This window comes from Aedes albopictus, chromosome 1 (assembly GCF_035046485.1).
Source record: "Aedes albopictus strain Foshan chromosome 1, AalbF5, whole genome shotgun sequence".
Classification (NCBI taxonomy): domain Eukaryota; kingdom Metazoa; phylum Arthropoda; class Insecta; order Diptera; family Culicidae; genus Aedes; species Aedes albopictus.
Window position 1 is genome coordinate 7,411,874 of NC_085136.1, and position 20,200 is coordinate 7,432,073.

General features: G+C 37.4%; 1 protein-coding gene across 1 annotated transcript in view; it reads left to right on the plus strand.

Annotated features, from left to right (window-relative positions):
• Positions 1 to 3,304: 3,304 nt before the first annotated feature.
• The window catches only part of LOC109413201 (uncharacterized), a 249,762-nt gene continuing 232,866 nt past the window's right edge, over positions 3,305 to 20,200 (plus strand). The window contains exons 1-3 of the mRNA XM_062851485.1: positions 3,305 to 3,347; positions 17,696 to 17,805; positions 18,084 to 18,179. Coding sequence (XP_062707469.1) covers positions 3,305 to 3,347; positions 17,696 to 17,805; positions 18,084 to 18,179 — 249 coding nt within the window. The remainder of the gene's footprint in view (positions 3,348 to 17,695; positions 17,806 to 18,083; positions 18,180 to 20,200) is intronic.

The following is a 20,200-nucleotide window of genomic DNA, read 5'->3' on the forward strand; positions in this document are numbered from 1 at the left end:
ATCTCGAATTTCTGTAGAAGCTCCCGCTGGAATTCTTCCGGAGATTCTTCCTGAATTTTATTCTGATATTCCTCGAAAATTATAATCAGGGATTTCTTCATATGCTTCTGCAGGGATCTCTCTAAGAGAGGTTCTTGACCCACTCCAGAGATTCCTGCAGAAGTTTCTTAAGGGTTACACACAGCAGTTCCTGTAGAGATTAGTCCAGAAGTTTCTTTAAGGCTCCTCCTGGAATTCCTTCTGAGATTCCTCCCTGAAATCATTCTTCATTAAACAGTGCGACCTTTTTATTAAATTTGATAGCTTCTGATGGTTCTAAAAAAAAACAAATAAAATAATGTGGCAAAATTGATATTTTATTGCCTTTCATTTGCAATTTATGTATTGACAACTTTTTTGCATTGCCATTGTTGACGTTATGGTCGAATTTTGGTCACGCCGATTCACGCCGCCACCGAAATCTGCCACCGGCGTGACGCCGATGACGCAGCCGGCGAAAAATGGCCCTGACGCACGCCGCCGCCGAGCAAAATATAGTCGGCGCACAGGTCTAGCGCTGAGATGAATCACTTTTGATTTTCTGAAGAAATCTGTGGGTGATTTCCATTCTTTTAACGTACGTTTTTATAAAGAAGTTATTAGAGAAATTCTGGAGGAAATTCTCGGGAAATTTCTGATGTAATTCTTGGAAGATGTTTCTAAAGGAATTCGTGAAAGACTTTTCAAAGGGATTCCTGGGAAATTCCCTAAAGAAGTCAGTGGAGAAATATTGGAAATAATGGAAAGGAGGTTTTATGAAATAATTCATAATTTAATTTCTAGAAAGATGTGTGAAAAAAACAACTATGAACTAAACTATGAGCTTTTTGAAGAATGAAAGAATTCCTGATGGAATTACCGAAGGCTTTCCTGACTTTTTTTCAATTCCATGGATGATTTTTGAAGAAATACCCAGAGAACTTTTAATTTAGAACTCACAAATAATTTCTTAAGGAATTACTAAAATATTGGTTTACGGATGATAACGGAGGATTTCCAGAAGCAATCCATGCAAAATAAAATTAAATAATGTTTTGAGAAATTTCGAAAGAATAGCTAGTAAATGATCTGAATTTATTGCTGTAATAAACATAAAAATATCCATAAGAAAATTTTAAAATGGTACTTTGATTGATTTTTTTTTACAGAGTGCGTATGAATAAATTTTAAAAGTAGTTTGTGGGGTGATCCTTGAATATGCTTCAGAAGACTGCCCGTGACGAATTTCTGAAAAAAAATCCTGAAATATATCTTATATTTATATATTTTCACGGGCGCTCGATGAGTCACCGAGGACGACGTCATCGACGATGACACAATAGTTGCAGACTTCTTGAGGATTTTTTTCCCTCATCGGTTCGTTATTTGGCTGGTTGCTATGCTACACAAATTGGAGAGAGCTATCCTAGACTCAAAACCCGAAAGAATGAAAAACGTCTGACCAAGTGTAGTGACTAACCAGGAATCATTTATTGAGAGCACGGTATACAATTTTCACAAGGTAGGCCAGTAACGCATGTCAACAAGCAGTATCGAAGTAAACATGTGTCGTCATTGCTATCCTTGCGCATGGTTGCTTGCATGATAGTGCGAGGTAGCAGGCTTTGATTTCTTTTGCGCTCGTTCGATCAGCGATATCAACTACGTCATCACCAAATGTCAGTAATGTGGAATGTGTCACCTTCTAAATATTGTGCACCTTGATTGAGAGGATATATACCCAATGCTCAGAATGCTAAACAAGTCGTTTGACGTAAAAAGTAAACAGAGGTGTAAATGTGGCTAAATTCGGAAAAATCATTATAGTGAGTGAGTTGTTCAACGCAAATTTTGACACATTGGCGTCCATGACTGCGTGAATGTGGCAATATTTGGAAGATTCCTTGTCGAGAACACGTTATTTGGATGAAACTTAGTGAAATCATTCGATAAACTCTTTGTAAATCATTTGTTAATATTTTGAATATTTGCTCTTTTTATAATCATAGAAATCATAATAGCGCAGTAGCTAATGAAAACACGCCAGGAAATCAATAAATACCGATCGAAAGAATAATGTCCATCATTGAAGCTCAAACGGTCTAAACCAAACCATTTATTTCTCGATTGATGTTATACGACTAACATGCCGTAAACCGATCCCCAATCGGATAATTTCACCTTCAATAGTAGTAAAACTCATCTTTCTCTGTGTGTGCACGTTGTCTGGCCTGCGGTTGTGAAGGGCCGTCACCGCAACCGCACCCCGTAATTGATCTGGATTGGATAAATCATTAAATCCCGAACCAAGAAATAAACCGCATCTGATCTGAAGTCCCAACAAATAACCCCAGTCGTCCATCCAAGCAACATGTGGCGGCACATACAGCTCGGGTAGGAGCCTACTACGACCGAGGGAAACCTTTCGTGCGGTTTTATGACACCGGACGGACGGAGCCTGCTCGGATCGTTTCATTCCCGGGGTCAGATGAGAGGGATTCCAGCAACTTTTTACCCTAGGTATCCTTTTTTCTCGTCGTTGTCGTCCTCTTCGAGTGTGTACGCTTGGGCACTTTTTCTGTCTCCATTGGATGTTATTGCGAGGCGCCTTCTTGGATAAACTTTCAAGAAACATGTGGCTCTGAATGGCGGCTGCCTGCTGGGATAAGCAAAAGAGGGGAGTTGGGGGTTTGGAGGGTCGCTTGTTTTTTTGCCTTTCTCCTACAACAAAGTTATGCCGAAGTGCCATCATATCACTTGAAAACTCAATGTTTGAGATGAAGGCGTGTATTGCAGGAGAAAAGCAGTATCACCGCTAGGTGGATTAATCAGGGTTTTCATTTCCCTTGTCACATCTGCTGAAAGCGAGTAGGTTTTTCGGCATGTTTGTACTTTCAGCTTTTTTGTTCTTTCAAGGAGGAGAGAGAGAAAGACTCAGTCATGCATCATGAGGCACGCTTGAAGAGGTCACAGGCAACGACCACATAACTTTCTGCATCACCTTGTGCGACAACTCCAGAAGCAACAGCAGGCCGTGGTTTTAATGGATAAAGCCATTTCAACTTACATAACGACTTATTTTTAGCCGAACGAAAATACGAACGATAATACGCCTACTATGTCGCCTTCAAGCTCGAGTAAAAGTGACATCCAGCTCATCATAGAACCCCGTAATACAATTTGATATCCGAACTGATGGAAATGGCAACATGAATTCCGGAAGATTCCGACCGCAACGCCCGGAGACTCAATCAACTTCCGCAAAAGTAATGAAAGATGACTGATTATGTCTCATTTCAGCACCTATAGAGAACCCGTTTCGGAAGTTCGTGAGTTGTCTGTCAATCTTGAAGGCACGGGCACTCGCCATACTAACGCAGGCGACACATTTCACCTGCGTGTCGCGTATATCAGCTTCATCAGCACCTTTTTACGACGAAGATAAAAGAATTTTCCCCTATTTATCTTCCCCGGGGTCGAGCCTGCTGTCACGCACGATATATTCTCCGAAAGGGAAATTGAACCTTGATCTGAATGATAGAACTTTTGGGAAATTTCCAACCGGCAAATTCAGCAATTTACTCTCTTCTTGGTCATAACTCACTCAAAAAAGGTTCTCGCCGGAGGATTCCAGCCCACAAACCGCCCCCTCACCGAGAACCGAGAACCAGTAGAAGCAACAGTTCGCCCATCTAAAAATAAACCGAGCGTAATCCCTTCCGGATCACCGCCCGTCCCCGGCCGGCGGCCAAGCTTTGCCTTCTTCGGTCTTCGGTCGTCGGTACGAAGAAGGAAGCCACGAAAAAATGTCATTCTATCGATTTGGCTGTGATCCAAGTAGGCTCTAAATTCTGGCGTTTTCACAAGCCTGCCACCACAGCAGCAATGGCGGCGGCGACGCCGATCACGAGAAGTGATTTGAGTAATTTGAAAGCCGGCAATTTCCCACCACAGCATGGCATGCCATGATTCGTTTGGATTAGGTTAGGGTGGTTGAATCAGCGGTGGAAGTGAGAAATTGTTCGTTTTCTTTGGAAATAGGGATTATAAATATACATTCCTCAAAATTTGGTGATTGTGCGAGTTTTTCCAGATTCATTTTCGTGTAATTTTGAAACGCAATTTTTGGAACGTTTACCCTAGTTGAAATTTGATAGCGGACATGTGAGGATTCCGGATTAAGCCCAAATGAAGAAAATGGATTTAGAGTTTGTACCCAAATTCCGAATTTTGGTTACTTCCGTCTTCTGTACGGTGTCCGTGGTTTTATTGTGACAGCCAAAATAGTCTTCTGCCTCTGCGTTTTTTTTAATGGGTCTGTTATCTATTATGCTTTAAAGCATGCCATGATTCGTTTGGGGTAGGGTGGGTGAAACTGGAGCGGTGGAAGTGAGAAACTGCCCGTTTTCCATGGAAATCGGGATTATATCCTTTGCTCAAAATTGGGTGATTGTGCGGGGTTTTCCAGGTTTATTTTCGTGTAATTTTGAAACGCAATTTCTGGTACGTTTACCCTACTTGTAATTTGATAGTGGACATGTGAGAATTCCGGATTAAGCCCAAATAAAGAATATGGATTTGGAATTGGAACCCAAATTGAGAATGTTGGATACTTCCGTCTTCTGTCCGTGGTTTTATTGTGATAACCAAAATAGTCTTCTGCCTCTGCGACTTTGAGAAAGGATCTGTTTAGATTAGTTTATGTTTTACTTCGGCATTAGAGGAGGTGACTGGTGACGAATCAGAAGAACGAGATTGGGTCAAAACATTATCTGAAATATCTCATCACATATTGCAAACATCGAATCAACAACTTTATGGTGTCATCTTCGCAGTTGCCAGCAGTTTCTGTCAAAAAATAGGTTTCCAGAGCAATTAGTTTTACTATTTTTTTTTGATAAATCATCGAAATAAGTTTGAAAATAAGACCTTTTTAAAATACCACTTCTCAGGCTGGATATAAAATCACACTTTTAGGTGGATTGATACTTTTTAGAATCTCAAGCTCATAGCCATCATATAATAGATTATTCGTTAGTAGTATCAACCTTGACCAGGACTTTATTGACTTGCTTTGAAGTCAATACGGAACAAATTTGGTTCCCTCGACCCATTCTTTCATCTCCCCAATCAGATTAGCCATGACTTTGAGTTCCTGAAGTGCCTCTCAAACCCCCTGAACCACCCTTGAGATCTCCGGGTACCCCTTGCAATCCCTAAAGGTTCATTGAAAAGCCCATTAAGCCCCCTGAAATCTGCTTAAAATGTTCCGTATACCTCCAGGTATTCCCCTGAAACCCGCTTGGATCGCCTTAAACGCCCCTGAGACCCTCTACAGCACCTCTGAGACCCCTGCAATGTCCCTGAGACCTCCTTCAACCGTCCATAAAGCTACCTGGAGCACCCTGGAATTCCTTAAGATCCCCTGAGATGCCATTCAGTCTCCATTTAAGGCCCTTCAGACCTCCTGAATGCACCTAAAACCCCTTGGAACTCCTCTGAAACCCTTTGAAATCACTTTGGGCACCCCTGGGGCCCTCTGGAACCCCCTCGAGGATTCACGCGCGCTGGTTTTCGATATTTTTTTTCGATTCATTCTTCGTTCGACGACTGGAGACTCAGCGAGTGGTGTGAACGAGATTCGATTTGGTTTGAAGGGCATTCTTAGCCTATTGAATGCTGCTATCAAAGGTACACTTAGTATACCAACTGAATAGGATTATCCACGGATGCCATGAAACGTACCTGAGACCCTCCGAAACCACCAAAACGGCACCTGTAAAAACTCCAAAACTCGTCACAAATCCTCTGAAACTCTCTGCAATGCCTTTGAAAACTCCGTCAGAACCCCTTAAATGCCCCTGGAACCTGTGCCGAAAATTTTTATCTCCAAATTCTCACACTTACGGTTCTCGAGTTAACCGCATGATTCTTTCGCAGTTTTCTATACCACTTTCAGGTCTACATTGCGAAACTAACAGTACATCGCCTTGAACTGTTTTACAGTCATGGTGTCACAGACTGTATCCCTGAAACGCCTCTCTTGCTTCCCCTGAAACAATCAGAGACCCCCTGGAACACCCTTAAAAGCCTCTTGAGACCCCCAGGTACCCCTGAAACTCGTTTGGATCCTTTGAACCCTGAGATCCCCTGAAGTGCCCATAAGACCTTATGGAGCCTCCTGGGGCCCTTGAGACTTCCTGAGATGCCATTGAGTCTCACTTCAAGGCCCCTGAGTGCTCCTGGTACTTCCTGCAATGCACTTCAAAGCCCCTGAAACCCGCTGGAACTCCGGAATTCCCTGGGAGCCCTCTTAGACTCCTTGAAGCACTCCAGGTGGCCCCTGAAGCGCCTCTCAAACTCCTGGGAACCCCTGAAGTCCTGTGAGACCTCCTGGAACTTCCTAAAACCCCAGAGGACGAGTGTAGATGTTATTGAAATACACTAAAACCCCAATTTACGCTCAAAACGGGAGAAGCATAAATTGGGGAAGCGTAACTTTGAGGGAGCGCTATTTGGGCATTAGTGCGTAAATCGGAGGAGTTCAGTTTTATAATTAGTTTGAAAAGATCGAAATCACAAAGTTCCTAACCTGTGAAAAAAATAGTTATTTAATTACAATAAAAAATTTAGCAGTTTTGCTATGTGCAGTGGTTCCCAACCTACGATCACGGGCCACGTGAATATCTCAAGAACCGAAAGTGCTAGGAAGAAGAGCCAACGTTGTACGGATTGATCATCCAAAGGATCAGCATCTGTGATATAGATATGTTGAAAAATCAATGGTTTCCAATCTATGGTCACGGGCCACGTGAATTTCCCAAGAACCGAAAGTGCTAGTAAGAAGAGCAAAGTTTAAGTTTAAGATCGTTTTTCCGAATGCCGTTTGGCCGAATCATGATCAAAAGAATTCAGAGGAAGTTTTCGACATTCTAACTGCCAATATGATCATCAGAAGTATTTCTTTCTTTCAATCATAGGCTATTCTTTCTAGTTTTGATATTCATTGATTAGTTGGCGTTGAAACTACCGATATTTTATAATGTTTTTTCCTTATTTGAATCATAGGATGTTCTTTTGAGATATACTGAAACGAGAAATAATGCCATGGTCACTTTATTTCACCGTTCATTTTTCCTCCAAACGGTATTCGGCCAAACGACCCTTTCAGTTTAATGAAGCTCGGCTAAATAACCCAGAACCGTATTATATAATGCTGCTTGATCTGCATAATTTGAATAGCCGATTTCACTTTCTCATCGCCTTTTAGATTCGCAGGAATTCGCAGGGCTCGTAGCTCCAATTTGAACACCCCTGATGTTTACAACACTAGAATATTATAATAAATACTCCTTGAGACGAAGAATCCTACAAACATTCACTCTTTCTCCTCGGCCTTTAGGTTCTTGCGAAAACAGCTTGGCCCGTGACCCCAGCTTGAGAATCATTGAATCTCATCTCTCATTTCCCATCTCTCATCTCATCTCTCATCTCATCTCTCATCTCATCTCATCTCTCATCTCATCTCTCATCTCATCTCTCATCTCATCTCATCTATCTTTTCATCTCATCTCTCATCTCTCATCTCTCATCTTATCTCTTATCTCATCTCCCATCTCATTTCTCATCTCGTCTCTCATCTCATCTCTCATCTTATCTCATGTCATCCTTCCCTTACCATCTATCCTATCCTACCCTCAACCCTTCATTTTACCCCACCCTCTACCCTACCTTCTACCCTGCCCTCTAACATAACCCTCTACCCTACCTTCTACATTAACCCTAACCATACCCTCTACCATAACCCTCTATCCTACTCTCTACTCCACCCTCTACAATAAGCCTCTGCCCTACCTTCTCTTCTACCCTTTACCCTACCTTCTATCCTACCTTTTAGCCTCATCCTTTACCCTAACCTCTACCCTACCCTCCACCCTACTTTCTACTCTACCCTCTACCCTAACCCAATCTGTAATGTTTTTTGACAAATAATACATCAGAAGTTCCGTTGAGATTCCAGGAACTTCCAATAAAAGTTCTACAGTATTTAATTGACACATTTCCATATGATTTTCAAAAAAAAAAAGCTTAAGGTAATTTTGACAACATATTTTTCTCAACAAAATACCCCAACATATATTCAACTTATTCGGTAGGAAGTTCCTTAAATAATAATTCCAGGACTTTGCTAGTTTACTGTGAATCAGGGGCCTATTCAAATCGATCACCAGTTTTGAAAAATTTCAGTTTTTTTCAGTATTCTCATTTTGTTGACACAACCAATTTAGAGAACAATGCATACTAAACCTCTAAACTAGTGGGGCATTAATCTTTTCAAAACCTTGAACAAACTCTGCCGAATAAAAAAAATCAAGTTTTGTCATACTATCCATTAAACTTTTGTTTTGTTCCCACATAATTTTAAAAATATGAGAAAATATCAACAGAAGGTCTCAGGGCGCCAGGGTTTGGGTAAAATCAAAAAATTATTCTTGAAACTGTGAAAAATGCTGTAATTTTACAAGATAATTGGAGGAATTTAAGATGAGAGGCATGAAGAAATATTTGTAGCAATATTCCTCTCTCATGTTTACTGTACGGCAGAAGTTCCAAGAAAAGTTTAGGGGAAGCTCTACCAATATCAGTATTTTAAGATGTTATTTTGAGAACTTTTATAATTTGCTTCGATATTCTTTCTGCACATCCCAAAAAAAACGGAATTTTTAAACCATTCAGATGAAAGTTTGGAAAGATTTGTAATATTAGTTTCTTCAGTTACATGTATAAAAATATGACTATTTAAAGAAATGTATTGGAAATGCTTGTAGAAAATTTAGTGTGTTTTTTTTTCTGAAAGTGCTGTTACATTAAAAAAAAAATAAGAAACACTTTCTGTCTTTTTGGTTAATTTTCCATAGCATTACGCAAAATTCCGGATAATTTTTGATTTTGGAAATCCCAGAAAAGATTGAACTGAGCAAATTTTCGGAGTTATAGCTGAAAGAAATTCTGATGTAATTACTTATAAGGATTTGAAATCCTGTAAAAGTTCGTACGAGTTTCCTATAGAACTCTTGGAGAACAATTTTAAGATATTTCTAGGAGAATTATTTGCCAGAATGCTGTAACATGTTTGGCAACAAAATTTAAGCACAATATTTATGATAGCAGCTTGATTTTTTTTCTCAGACTGAGTAAACTGAACGGATGGTAATGATAAATAACCGAAAGAAATTCATCAGAGTTGCGAGAACAAACTTCTAAGAATATCTTTCAAAATATTCTCAGAATCCTGAAGAAAGTTCCTTGAACTTTTGAAAACAAAATCTCAGAATTTCAGAGAGAAATTTCAAAAAAAAAGTTACTTATAATTCTAAAATGTTATCGCTAGGTATTCCGTGAAATTTTATTTACAATATGAATTCAGGGTAAACATTTCAATATTATTCAAAATAACCAAAATAAAAATATTAAAACAAATACGTAATAGGAATTCTTTTTAATGCCCTGCCTACATAAATGACTTAGAATTCCGAAGATGAAAAATAAGAAAATATAAGTTTTTCTGTAAGATAGCAATTCATCGGTTTGCATGTTGACACGATTCTACCGGTTGAACTTGCATTTTCTTTTCAGAGACCTTCTACGCGTTAGAATTGCACTATACGAAGATGACTCATAACAAAAGCAAGCAAAAAGATCTGGGACTTAAGAAATAGCCACTATTAAATATCACAAGCTAATCGATGGTGATTTTCTAACTCAAGCAACACGAGATTTCTTCGCCAAAAAATTTCTCAAAAATCTTACAATTTCCGTTAAAAAATCAAAGTCATTTCAAAGTTGTCTAATAATATAATATAATATAATATAATATAATATAATATAATATAATATAATATAATTATATATTCTGAGCTTCGTGGCCGTGGGGTAAGGTATCTGAGCGTTTCGTAAACCTCAGAGTGTGAGTGATTGCCGCAGCAGTCGGGGAAAACTTTTCGTCAAATAAAAAATTCTCCATTGGGCCACTGGGTGTTATGTGTGTTGTCCGTTTAAGAGTGTTAGTAGTGTTGAACACAGTTTTTTTTTAATTCTGAGCAATATTGTATAGTAAGGAAAACTGTGAATCCCAATTATTAAATATTGCAACTGTTTGGAAAATCCTAAAATTCTAATCTAAGCCGAAAGAAAGATTGGTTTGAGAAATATGAGCGTTCACGGTGTGGCTTCAGAGTCAGTTTGGCTTTCTATTCCGCAGAACCATTAGCTGTTCTGTGCCTAAGTTGGTTAAAGCGCCGATCTAGCGAACGTGATTTTTTTCACAAATTTCTCCTCTCAATTTGTCAATTAGTAACATTTCATGCCTTCTAATTACAAGTTTTTCCAGTATGTTTCAGACATACCGGATAAACTGGTAAAAAACCAGTAAAAGGCAATCTGCATCATTTTATCCTGGGTGAGTTTTCCAGAATTCCAGATTTAAATTATATAGATTTTCCAATGAAAACTCTTCAAAATTACAGAGAAAACTGACACTGCATTCGACTGGAAATAATATAAAATTTCTCCTATTGGAAATTCTGATACTTCTGGATGGAAATTCCTCAAAAACCTGAAGTGAAATTCCTCATCATAACGGATTGTGGATGAAAGTTTTTGTTAAGAATTCTGGTTGAAAATGTATCGCGAATTCGGAACGAAAACAAAATTCGTATTACCAGAATTTTGGAAAAATATAAAAAAAGGAATTTCCATATTTTGCATAAAGGCAAATTCTGCGAAGGAAATTTTCAGGAATGATGAAAGTCATTTCTCAGTATTTTGAGTGCTTGAAACTACGGATAGGTGACAGAAATGTCCATTGCAATGTTTGAGTATTTCAAAGTTTCGCCTATGAGTTTTTTTAGAATTGTGATCTCCTCGCTGGAGAAGACAATAGCATATTCTGAATCTGCAGACCAAAAAAGAAATCCAAATTTTCAAATTTTTAGTGTTCAGAAATTATTTTCAAAATCATTTCAAAGTCTACGTAGGAGCTGCTTATTTTTTCTTTGAATTTGTGATGCACGAAGCTGTAAAGCAGTTCATAAAAACTTACAAAAAGTATTAGCGACTCAAAAACAAAGATGCTCTTGAAAATATAATAAAAATAAGAGTTATCAAGAGACTGGAAAGATATTTTGGAAGGAGAATTCTCAGAGATTCACCTCAGAGTTTCAGTAATGAGTTCGTAAAATTTGACAATAATAATGGTTTACTTATTTTTTTAAATTATTATCATATTTTAGAATGAATCTTTAAGAATTCAAGTAATTTTGCTCCAGAATTCCGCAACAAATAGCATAGAAAATCAATGAAGAATTTCATCAAGATTTCTGGGAAATTCTGAAAATCTTCGCTTTACTAATCCGAGTGAAAAAAACGCAGACATTCAAACATAAATGTACTGGAAAAACTTGTAAAAAAAATCGCGCTCTGGTTGGATCCGAACCCACGACTCCGTATTCGCTAGATCGGCGCTTTAACCAACTAAGCCACAGAACAGGTAATGGTTCTGCGGAATAGAATGCCAAACTGACTCCGAAGCCGCACCGTCAACACTCCTATTTCACGAACTCATCTCTCTTTCGGCTTAGATGCCAATCCACAACACACTCCTGTTTGTGCCCAACAACTACAAGGGAGAGCGAATTATTTTTATGAAGCCGAGGCTTACTCTCGCACTCCGCATACCTAGCTATCAGGCAGTTTGTTTTATGTTAGTATGCGTCGAGAGTTTGGCGCGGTCTGTTTTTTTTTAAACTGAAAATGTTAATTTCAGGTAAAATTTTCACAAATTTCATAAAACATATCCTCAGAATTCCATACAGGAGCTCCTCCAAACTCGGTTAGTAATTTGTCAGAAGTCTGGCGGGAAAACCATATATTTATCAAAAATCTTGGAAAAAAAACATTCATCCAATGAAAATTCTTAGAATTTCATGAAAAATTTCCTAGAAGTCTACCAAACATTTTCTGCATACCGATTTTGACAAAACACGAAGTGAATTTCAAGTTGCGAACATTGGTAAAATAATTTGTAATTTATTTACATTTTTTTGCGTTATTTCGGCTTATAAATTTAGACTATTCACAAGTTATAAAACGTATCCCTTAGGCAACGTTCATTATTTACATCATGTTTTGCAAAATGATAGTTTTTGTAAAATTTAATAAATTTTGTTTTTTTTTTTAAGAAAAGCAAAGCAAAAATGTGTATTGAAGATGATTTTTAACGGTTATTGTTTTGTAAAATAAAATAAAAACAAGCAAGAAGTTGTGGTTAGAATCGATAAGAAACTGTATTTAGAATTAAGGTACATTTTTATTTATTATTTATGTAATGAGTTGCAAAAAGTTGATTTTTTTAGCACGAGTCGTACATTTATCCAACGAGGCTTGCCCAGTCGTCAAAAAACGAAGAGTGCAGAAAAAATTGAGTTTTGCAACGAGTTCCATACAAAATATTATTCAATGTTTTTTTCATAATGATACTCATATGAGTTGCATAATGTTCATAATGCAACTCAAATGAGTTGTATTATGAACATTTTGCAACTATTTTTCATTGTGCAACTCATTTATGTTGCATAATAAACCAGATCCGAAAAAATGGCTATTATGATACCAAAATGAGTTATAACGGATATTAGGTTCCTGAGTGCAAACTTTTTAAAGGGTGATGGAGGACCAGCAATGGTGAAAAAAGTTGTTCTACGCATATGGTCAAATCTCAACCGTTACGTAGTTATTATACTTTCCATGTTTTCGATTATTATTGCCTTAACTGGCTATAACTTCAAAATGGTCGAACTTTCCGCAGTTTTATGACCCTTATTCGAAAGATTATAGAGTCTTCAATCAAATGGCATCTTTGAATCGATTGGTTCAGTTAAATAATTAAGCAAATAGCTCAAAAGTAGTGTGATTTAATTTGTTTTTGTCAATTATCTTTGAAAAATGCGTAATAAATTAAAAATCTTTCTAAGGCAAATTTGTGGCTCCTGTTTTACTCTGCAATTCGTTCTTTGACATCAAACTTCTAGCTCTTATCGTTTTCTTGCAATTAAGATTTAAACATCGCATTTCATATCATAAATTTGCGACTGTTAAGGTAAGTACTTTTTTGCGCACTGTGCCGCATATTTAAATTGAAATGGCAAGAAAACGATAAGAGCTAGAAGTTTGGTGTCAAAGAACAAACTGTATAGTGGAACAGGGGAACCAAACCAATCAATTCAAAAATGATAGAAAACTCAATAATCCTTCAAATAAGGGTAAAAAAACTGCGATAAGTTTGACCATTTTGAAGTTATAGCCAGTTAAGGCAATAATAATCAAAAACAGTTGAGATTTGACCATATGCGTCGAACTATTTTTTCACTATTTATGGTCCTCTATCACCCTTTAAAAAGTTTGCACTCAGGAACCTAACATCCTGTATAAAATAGAAATTATGACACTGAATTGCATAAAATATTCGCATGATTCAGGACAGTTTTTTGCCAATATTTCTGTTGCGGAGGTTTTTTTAGCTTGGTGAAACTGGCAGCACTGGAATAGCTCATTGTATAGAATTGACAGAAGGCAGAAAAGAACTTAAAGGAAAAGTGTTGGGATGTTTGTGTCTTGGAAATTCAACTAATGCTTAAAGCTCTATTGAAAAAATAGTTTGTTCATCAGAGTGTTAGTTAGTTTGTTTGATGTTTGATGGCACAAATTTTTCAAATGGAAGAGAACGTGCCTCGGGGGCCGACCTACTGATTGTTAGTTAGTTAGTTAGTTAGTTAGTTAGTTAGTTAGTTAGTTAGTTAGTTAGTTAGTTAGTTAGTTAGTTAGTTAGTTAGTTAGTTAGTTAGTTAGTTAGTTAGTTAGTTAGTTAGTTAGTTAGTTAGTTAGTTAGTTAGTTAGTTAGTTAGTTAGTTAGTTAGTTAGTTAGTTAGTTAGTTAGTTAGTTAGTTAGTTAGTTAGTTAGTTAGTTAGTTAGTTAGTTAGTTAGTTAGTTAGTTAGTTAGTTAGTTAGTTAGTTAGTTAGTTAGTTAGTTAGTTAGTTAGTTAGTTAGTTAGTTAGTTAGTTAGTTAGTTAGTTAGTTAGTTAGTTAGTTAGTTAGTTAGTTAGTTAGTTAGTTAGTTAGTTAGTTAGTTAGTTAGTTAGTTAGTTAGTTAGTTAGTTAGTTAGTTAGTTAGTTAGTTAGTTAGTTAGTTAGTTAGTTAGTTAGTTAGTTAGTTAGTTAGTTAGTTAGCTAGTTAGTTAGTTAGTTAGTTAGTTAGTTAGTTAGTTAGTTAGTTAGTTAGTTAGTTAGTTAGTTAGTTAGTTAGTTAGTTAGTTAGTTAGTTAGTTAGTTAGTTAGTTAGTTAGTTAGTTAGTTAGTTAGTTAGTTAGTTAGTTAGTTAGTTAGTTATTTAGTTAGTTAGTTAGTTAGTTAGTTAGTTAGTTAGTTAGTTAGTTAGTTAGTTAGTTAGTTAGTTAGTTAGTTAGTTAGTTAGTTAGTTAGTTAGTTAGTTAGTTAGTTAGTTAGTTAGTTAGTTAGTTAGTTAGTTAGTTAGTTAGTTAGTTAGTTAGTTAGTTAGTTAGTTAGTTAGTTAGTTAGTTAGTTAGTTAGTTAGTTAGTTAGTTAGTTAGTTAGTTAGTTAGTTAGTTAGTTAGTTAGTTAGTTAGTTAGTTAGTTAGTTAGTTAGTTAGTTAGTTAGTTAGTTAGTTAGTTAGTTAGTTAGTTAGTTAGTTAGTTAGTTAGTTAGTTAGTTAGTTAGTTAGTTAGTTAGTTAGTTAGTTAGTTAGTTAGTTAGTTAGTTAGTTAGTTAGTTAGTTAGTTAGTTAGTTAGTTAGTTAGTTAGTTAGTTAGTTAGTTAGTTAGTTAGTTAGTTAGTTAGTTAGTTAGTTAGTTAGTTAGTTAGTTAGTTAGTTAGTTAGTTAGTTAGTTAGTTAGTTAGTTAGTTAGTTAGTTAGTTAGTTAGTTAGTTAGTTAGTTAGTTAGTTAGTTAGTTAGTTAGTTAGTTAGTTAGTTAGTTAGTTAGTTAGTTAGTTAGTTAGTTAGTTAGTTAGTTAGTTAGTTAGTTAGTTAGTTAGTTAGTTAGTTAGTTAGTTAGTTAGTTAGTTAGTTAGTTAGTTAGTTAGTTAGTTAGTTAGTTAGTTAGTTAGTTAGTTAGTTAGTTAGTTAGTTAGTTAGTTAGTTAGTTAGTTAGTTAGTTAGTTAGTTAGTTAGTTAGTTAGTTAGTTAGTTAGTTAGTTAGTTAGTTAGTTAGTTAGTTAGTTAGTTAGTTAGTTAGTTAGTTAGTTAGTTAGTTAGTTAGTTAGTTAGTTAGTTAGTTAGTTAGTTAGTTAGTTAGTTAGTTAGTTAGTTAGTTAGTTAGTTAGTTAGTTAGTTAGTTAGTTAGTTAGTTAGTTAGTTAGTTAGTTAGTTAGTTAGTTAGTTAGTTAGTTAGTTAGTTAGTTAGTTAGTTAGTTAGTTAGTTAGTTAGTTAGTTAGTTAGTTAGTTAGTTAGTTAGTTAGTTAGTTAGTTAGTTAGTTAGTTAGTTAGTTAGTTAGTTAGTTAGTTAGTTAGTTAGTTAGTTAGTTAGTTAGTTAGTTAGTTAGTTAGTTAGTTAGTTAGTTAGTTAGTTAGTTAGTTAGTTAGTTAGTTAGTTAGTTAGTTAGTTAGTTAGTTAGTTAGTTAGTTAGTTAGTTAGTTAGTTAGTTATTGGTACTGTTGGTACAGGACTGCTGAATGAAATCTCAGCATATCGTCCCGGTCCATGTTTTCTGCATCGGTGCTTAATTGTCTTGTGTATGTTATGTTTTTCTATGGTGTTATGTTTATTCCGTTTAAAAACATATTTGCATCTGTATCACAAAGCCGGAACTTTATAAATTCCCCTCGGAATCTGACATTATTAATTTGTTTACACTTGCAGCCAAATCTAGTGGAAGTACAGAAACCTCAAATCCAGTTGGTTTGTTTGCCATGAAATTTCTCACAGTTTGGTATGTATATCAATTACATCAGCTTAAATAAACCGCAATGAATTGTGGTTGGTAGGCACTGATTTTCCTACAATGCATCCCAATGAATTCATCCATTCGATGCATTGTTCCGTATAATAATTCACCATTAATCTCTCTGAGGTTGGACTGTCTGGAGAGGGCTATGCTGATGCTGTTTATTTTGTTTATTTTGAGCAGCTATGGAAACCATGATCGCTTCTTTTGCTCGCCAATGATTGCTTCGATGAGATTGTTTCTTTATGGACGTTTCAATCATTGTCGCAACACTCCAGTTTTCCAACGGAGTCCAATAAAATTCCTAATGTTCAAGTTTGGTTGCTGAAGAAACAATCGAACCGATAAATTGATCACAAAATCAATCGTTCAACACCATCCGTTTTATTGGAAAACTTTTTTTACTGATCATTGCAAAAGAGAACCAGATATAAACAAACCCAACCAAACCTCCTCCGGCCATGATTAATGTGCGGGACATCGCAATCGAATTCGGCAATTACGTCGATTAGCACGGCTGTCACTCGTAATCAACCGAACCGCAACTGATTACAGCGGCGGCATCGACTGCTTCGTTTCTACCCAAGCTCTTCTACGATAGGGGATTCTTTTTTTTTTTTTTGTCGGCACTCCATTTTGGTTTTTCTTTAGAAACGCCAACTAGGTAAACACGCTTTACCGAGGTTTTATTTTTCTTCTGGCGGACGATTCTGTCAGTTTGCTTCAAAGTTAAGTGCTTCTTCACGTGGCCAACCGCGCGCAAAGTGCCACATCCAATCAAACTTCGAACTCGTCGCCGTCGCCGTCGTTTGCGGACCTTGAAGCGCAATGGTATTTCAGTTTTTCTATTTATGTTTCTGTGTCGTAGAGCTGTTCGTTAGTTACAGATTTACAGTCTGACAATGATTTCCCAATGTTATAACAAGTTCTTTTATCCATAGATGAGCAAATCTCGAAGAAGTTACAACAATCTAGTAGTCGATTCGACATTAAATTTGACAATGTAAACACACTGGAATGTGAACAGGTCTAAGTAGACGATTGGTTTCATTGCAAAGGAAAATTCGACAAACTCGTTCCCGGAAAGGGATGTGTCAATCGGTGAACAAAAAAAAAATGAAACCGATGATGGCAAAATGAAAAGTATCCTTCTTTCCGGGAAGCATAGATGTCATTAAAATTAAATTTTCGATGCTCGTTTTGGTACCCTATAGGAAACGAGCTGCTTTTCGAGAACTGAGTGTGTACGTTTGTGCGTGAAGATGGAAAAGTAAATTGACGAAGGACGGTATGCAAATGGGAGGGTGAAATACCGACGAATCGATACGATGGCCATTTCTGATGACAAAATGATTGATGATTTTATGATTGACTCCACGTGTATACTTTGGTTGTTGTTGATGTTGTTGTTTATGTTGTCGTTGGGATGACATTCTTTGCCTTTCCCTAACCAACGACGACGGTTGCTTTGATTTGTATCGCTGCAGTTACTGAACCGCATCAAGTAACCGTAGCTCCTGAACTTCATCGAATCATCGCAGATGATTATTTATTTAGAGACTTTAGGTCGTCCAGTCAAGTGTTCCGTTTCAACGGAATCGAATCGTCCCTGTGCCTTGAAATCAATCAATAATCTTTTGTTTTTCTTTCTTCCACAGACGGACAATCAGTGGTGAACGTGCAGCTTTCAGTGAAAAAATACGTCGAACGAGGCAGCGAAGTGGCACTTTACTGCGAGAATGACGCCGCTCCAGATATCCTCTACAAGGTAAGCCATGGAAAAAAAAACTTGCTCCCGGGCAAAATCCAACGCCTGCTTCTCGCCAAAATCACCCCACTCCCTCCTCCTCACTACCCCTATTTGCTGCAGTGAGCAATAAAATCAAACTTTCTCCATCTGTTCTCGGTTTCTGTTTTCGATTCTCTTCGTCCGGAACGCCCGCACGTTTCCCGTTCAACAATATGCAATGGTTTCGGGGAACCATTTTCGGATCAACAACAATGAAAACCACCTGACCGCTGCACCCCCGCCTTCACCACACGAAGGTAACGTTCCTGAAAAGTGGCAATAAAATATTCGAGTACATCAAGGGCCGGAATCCACCGTACCGGAACTTTTCGATCGCGGGCGCCGAGATAGATGTGAGTATGACTTCCGGTCCGGTCGGAGTAGGTGCTCGTTTGAACATGGGGGGGCAGGGCAGGGCACTGGGCAGGACGACATTGGCATGCAGCGGGTTGCTTTGCTTTGCATTTGAATGAAACCAATTGATGACGTGGTCAGTGCACTCGCCATTGATGTTGTGCTCCTCTGTTCGTTCGCGTTTGGAGCCCGTAAATCACGGTTGGCCTTGGGTTTTGGCTTTGATTAGGAATTTTCACGACCGTGACCGGACTACTGCGTTTGGCGGTCAAGGTAGGTAGAGAAGAATACGTAGTTATATTTGGTTAGGCGAGCTTCAATGAGCAAGTAAAATTGTAAAAACCCTAATCAATCCACCAAGCGGAGATGGCACCTTCGAAAACACATTTCAACAAAATTCAAGTGACATGTTGATGAATATCGGACTTTCATACCATTAACCACGGCATAACAATCACAAGGCAGGCTAATAACCAATGTAAACACCTATTTTGGATGTAAACATGTGACGTCGTTCTTATCGTCTTTCACATTGATCAAATTGGTGTGGAGTACTAGATCACTTATAAACGATTTGAATTACGTCATCAAAAAACTGTCAGATTTCCGGAAGGTATCACCTTCCTGAATATTATACACCGTGCCTTTAACAAGAATCCATTTCATGGCACCCAAAATCATATCTTTTATCTGGATTTTGATTGTTAAGCCTCAAAATCTTAATAAAAAGTTGCTATTTTGAATTTTAAGCGGTTATTTTGGATTTCAGTTCGCAATCTTGGATATTCTGGTCGATAATTTTAGACTCCGGGACGGACATCTTCTACATATCGGGTAAGCCCATATTTCATGATTTAAGAGCCTAAACCTCCGTTTACCAGTCGCCTTCTTAAATCTGGAGCTGCCATTTTGGATTTTAGGCTGCCATCTTGGATATTTTGGTTGCCATTTTTTAACTCCCGTCATCTTCTCCATACTAAATAAACCCATAATGCATGATTTTATAGCATACAACTCGATCAAATAGCGGCAATCTTAAATTTGGAGCCGCCTTCTTGGATTTTAGACCTCCATCTTGGATATTCTGGTCGTCATTTTTGGAGCTCAGATATATCTATGCCAAATATACCCATATTGCATGGTTTTAGGGCCTAAAACTCCATGAAACAGCCGCCATCTTGAACTTGGAACCGCCATCTTGAATTTTTATCCACCATCTTGGATATTCTGGTCACTATTTTTGCACTCCAGACATCTTTTCCATACCAAATATACCAATATTGCCTGGTTTTAGACCCCAAAACTACACTTAACTGCCGCCATATTGATTTTGGAACCGCCATCTTGAGTATCCTGGTCACCACTTTTGGACTCCGGACATCTTCCTCATACCAAATATACCCATATTGGATGGTTTGAGAGCCTAAAAACCCACTTAACAGCCATCATCTTGAATTTGTAGTCATCATCTTGGATGTTTTAGTCGTCCTATTTAGACTCCGGACATCTTCCCCATACCAAATATACCCAAATTGCATAGTTTTTGGACCTAAAACTCCATTAATAAGCCGCCATTTTGGATTTTAGGCCGCCATCTTGAATATTCTAGTCCAAGTTCTTGTCCCATTTTTGGACTCCGGACATCTTCCTTGAATTTTGGGCCGACATCATGGAATTTCTGGTCTCTAATGTTTATTTCCGTACAAAATTCGTCAACCATGCTAAAGGTTACAAAAATTGCCGCAGTTTGATGTGTCGCATGATGGGGCTTGGTTCAGTTTTATGTACGACCAGTTCTACCAGTGCTGGTCCGAATCACTGGAATGGCCATTTCTCCGGAACGCCTTGATCGATCCGGACCATTTTTAATAGCAAACAATGCGGTAAAATTCCAGTTCGATTCGAGCTATAATCTGAAAAATTGGCCAATGGAAAGTGCCTTAAAAGTGAGTGAACTTGTTTTGCGCACAGACATACATACATACACACATACATGCACACACATAGACATCATCTCATC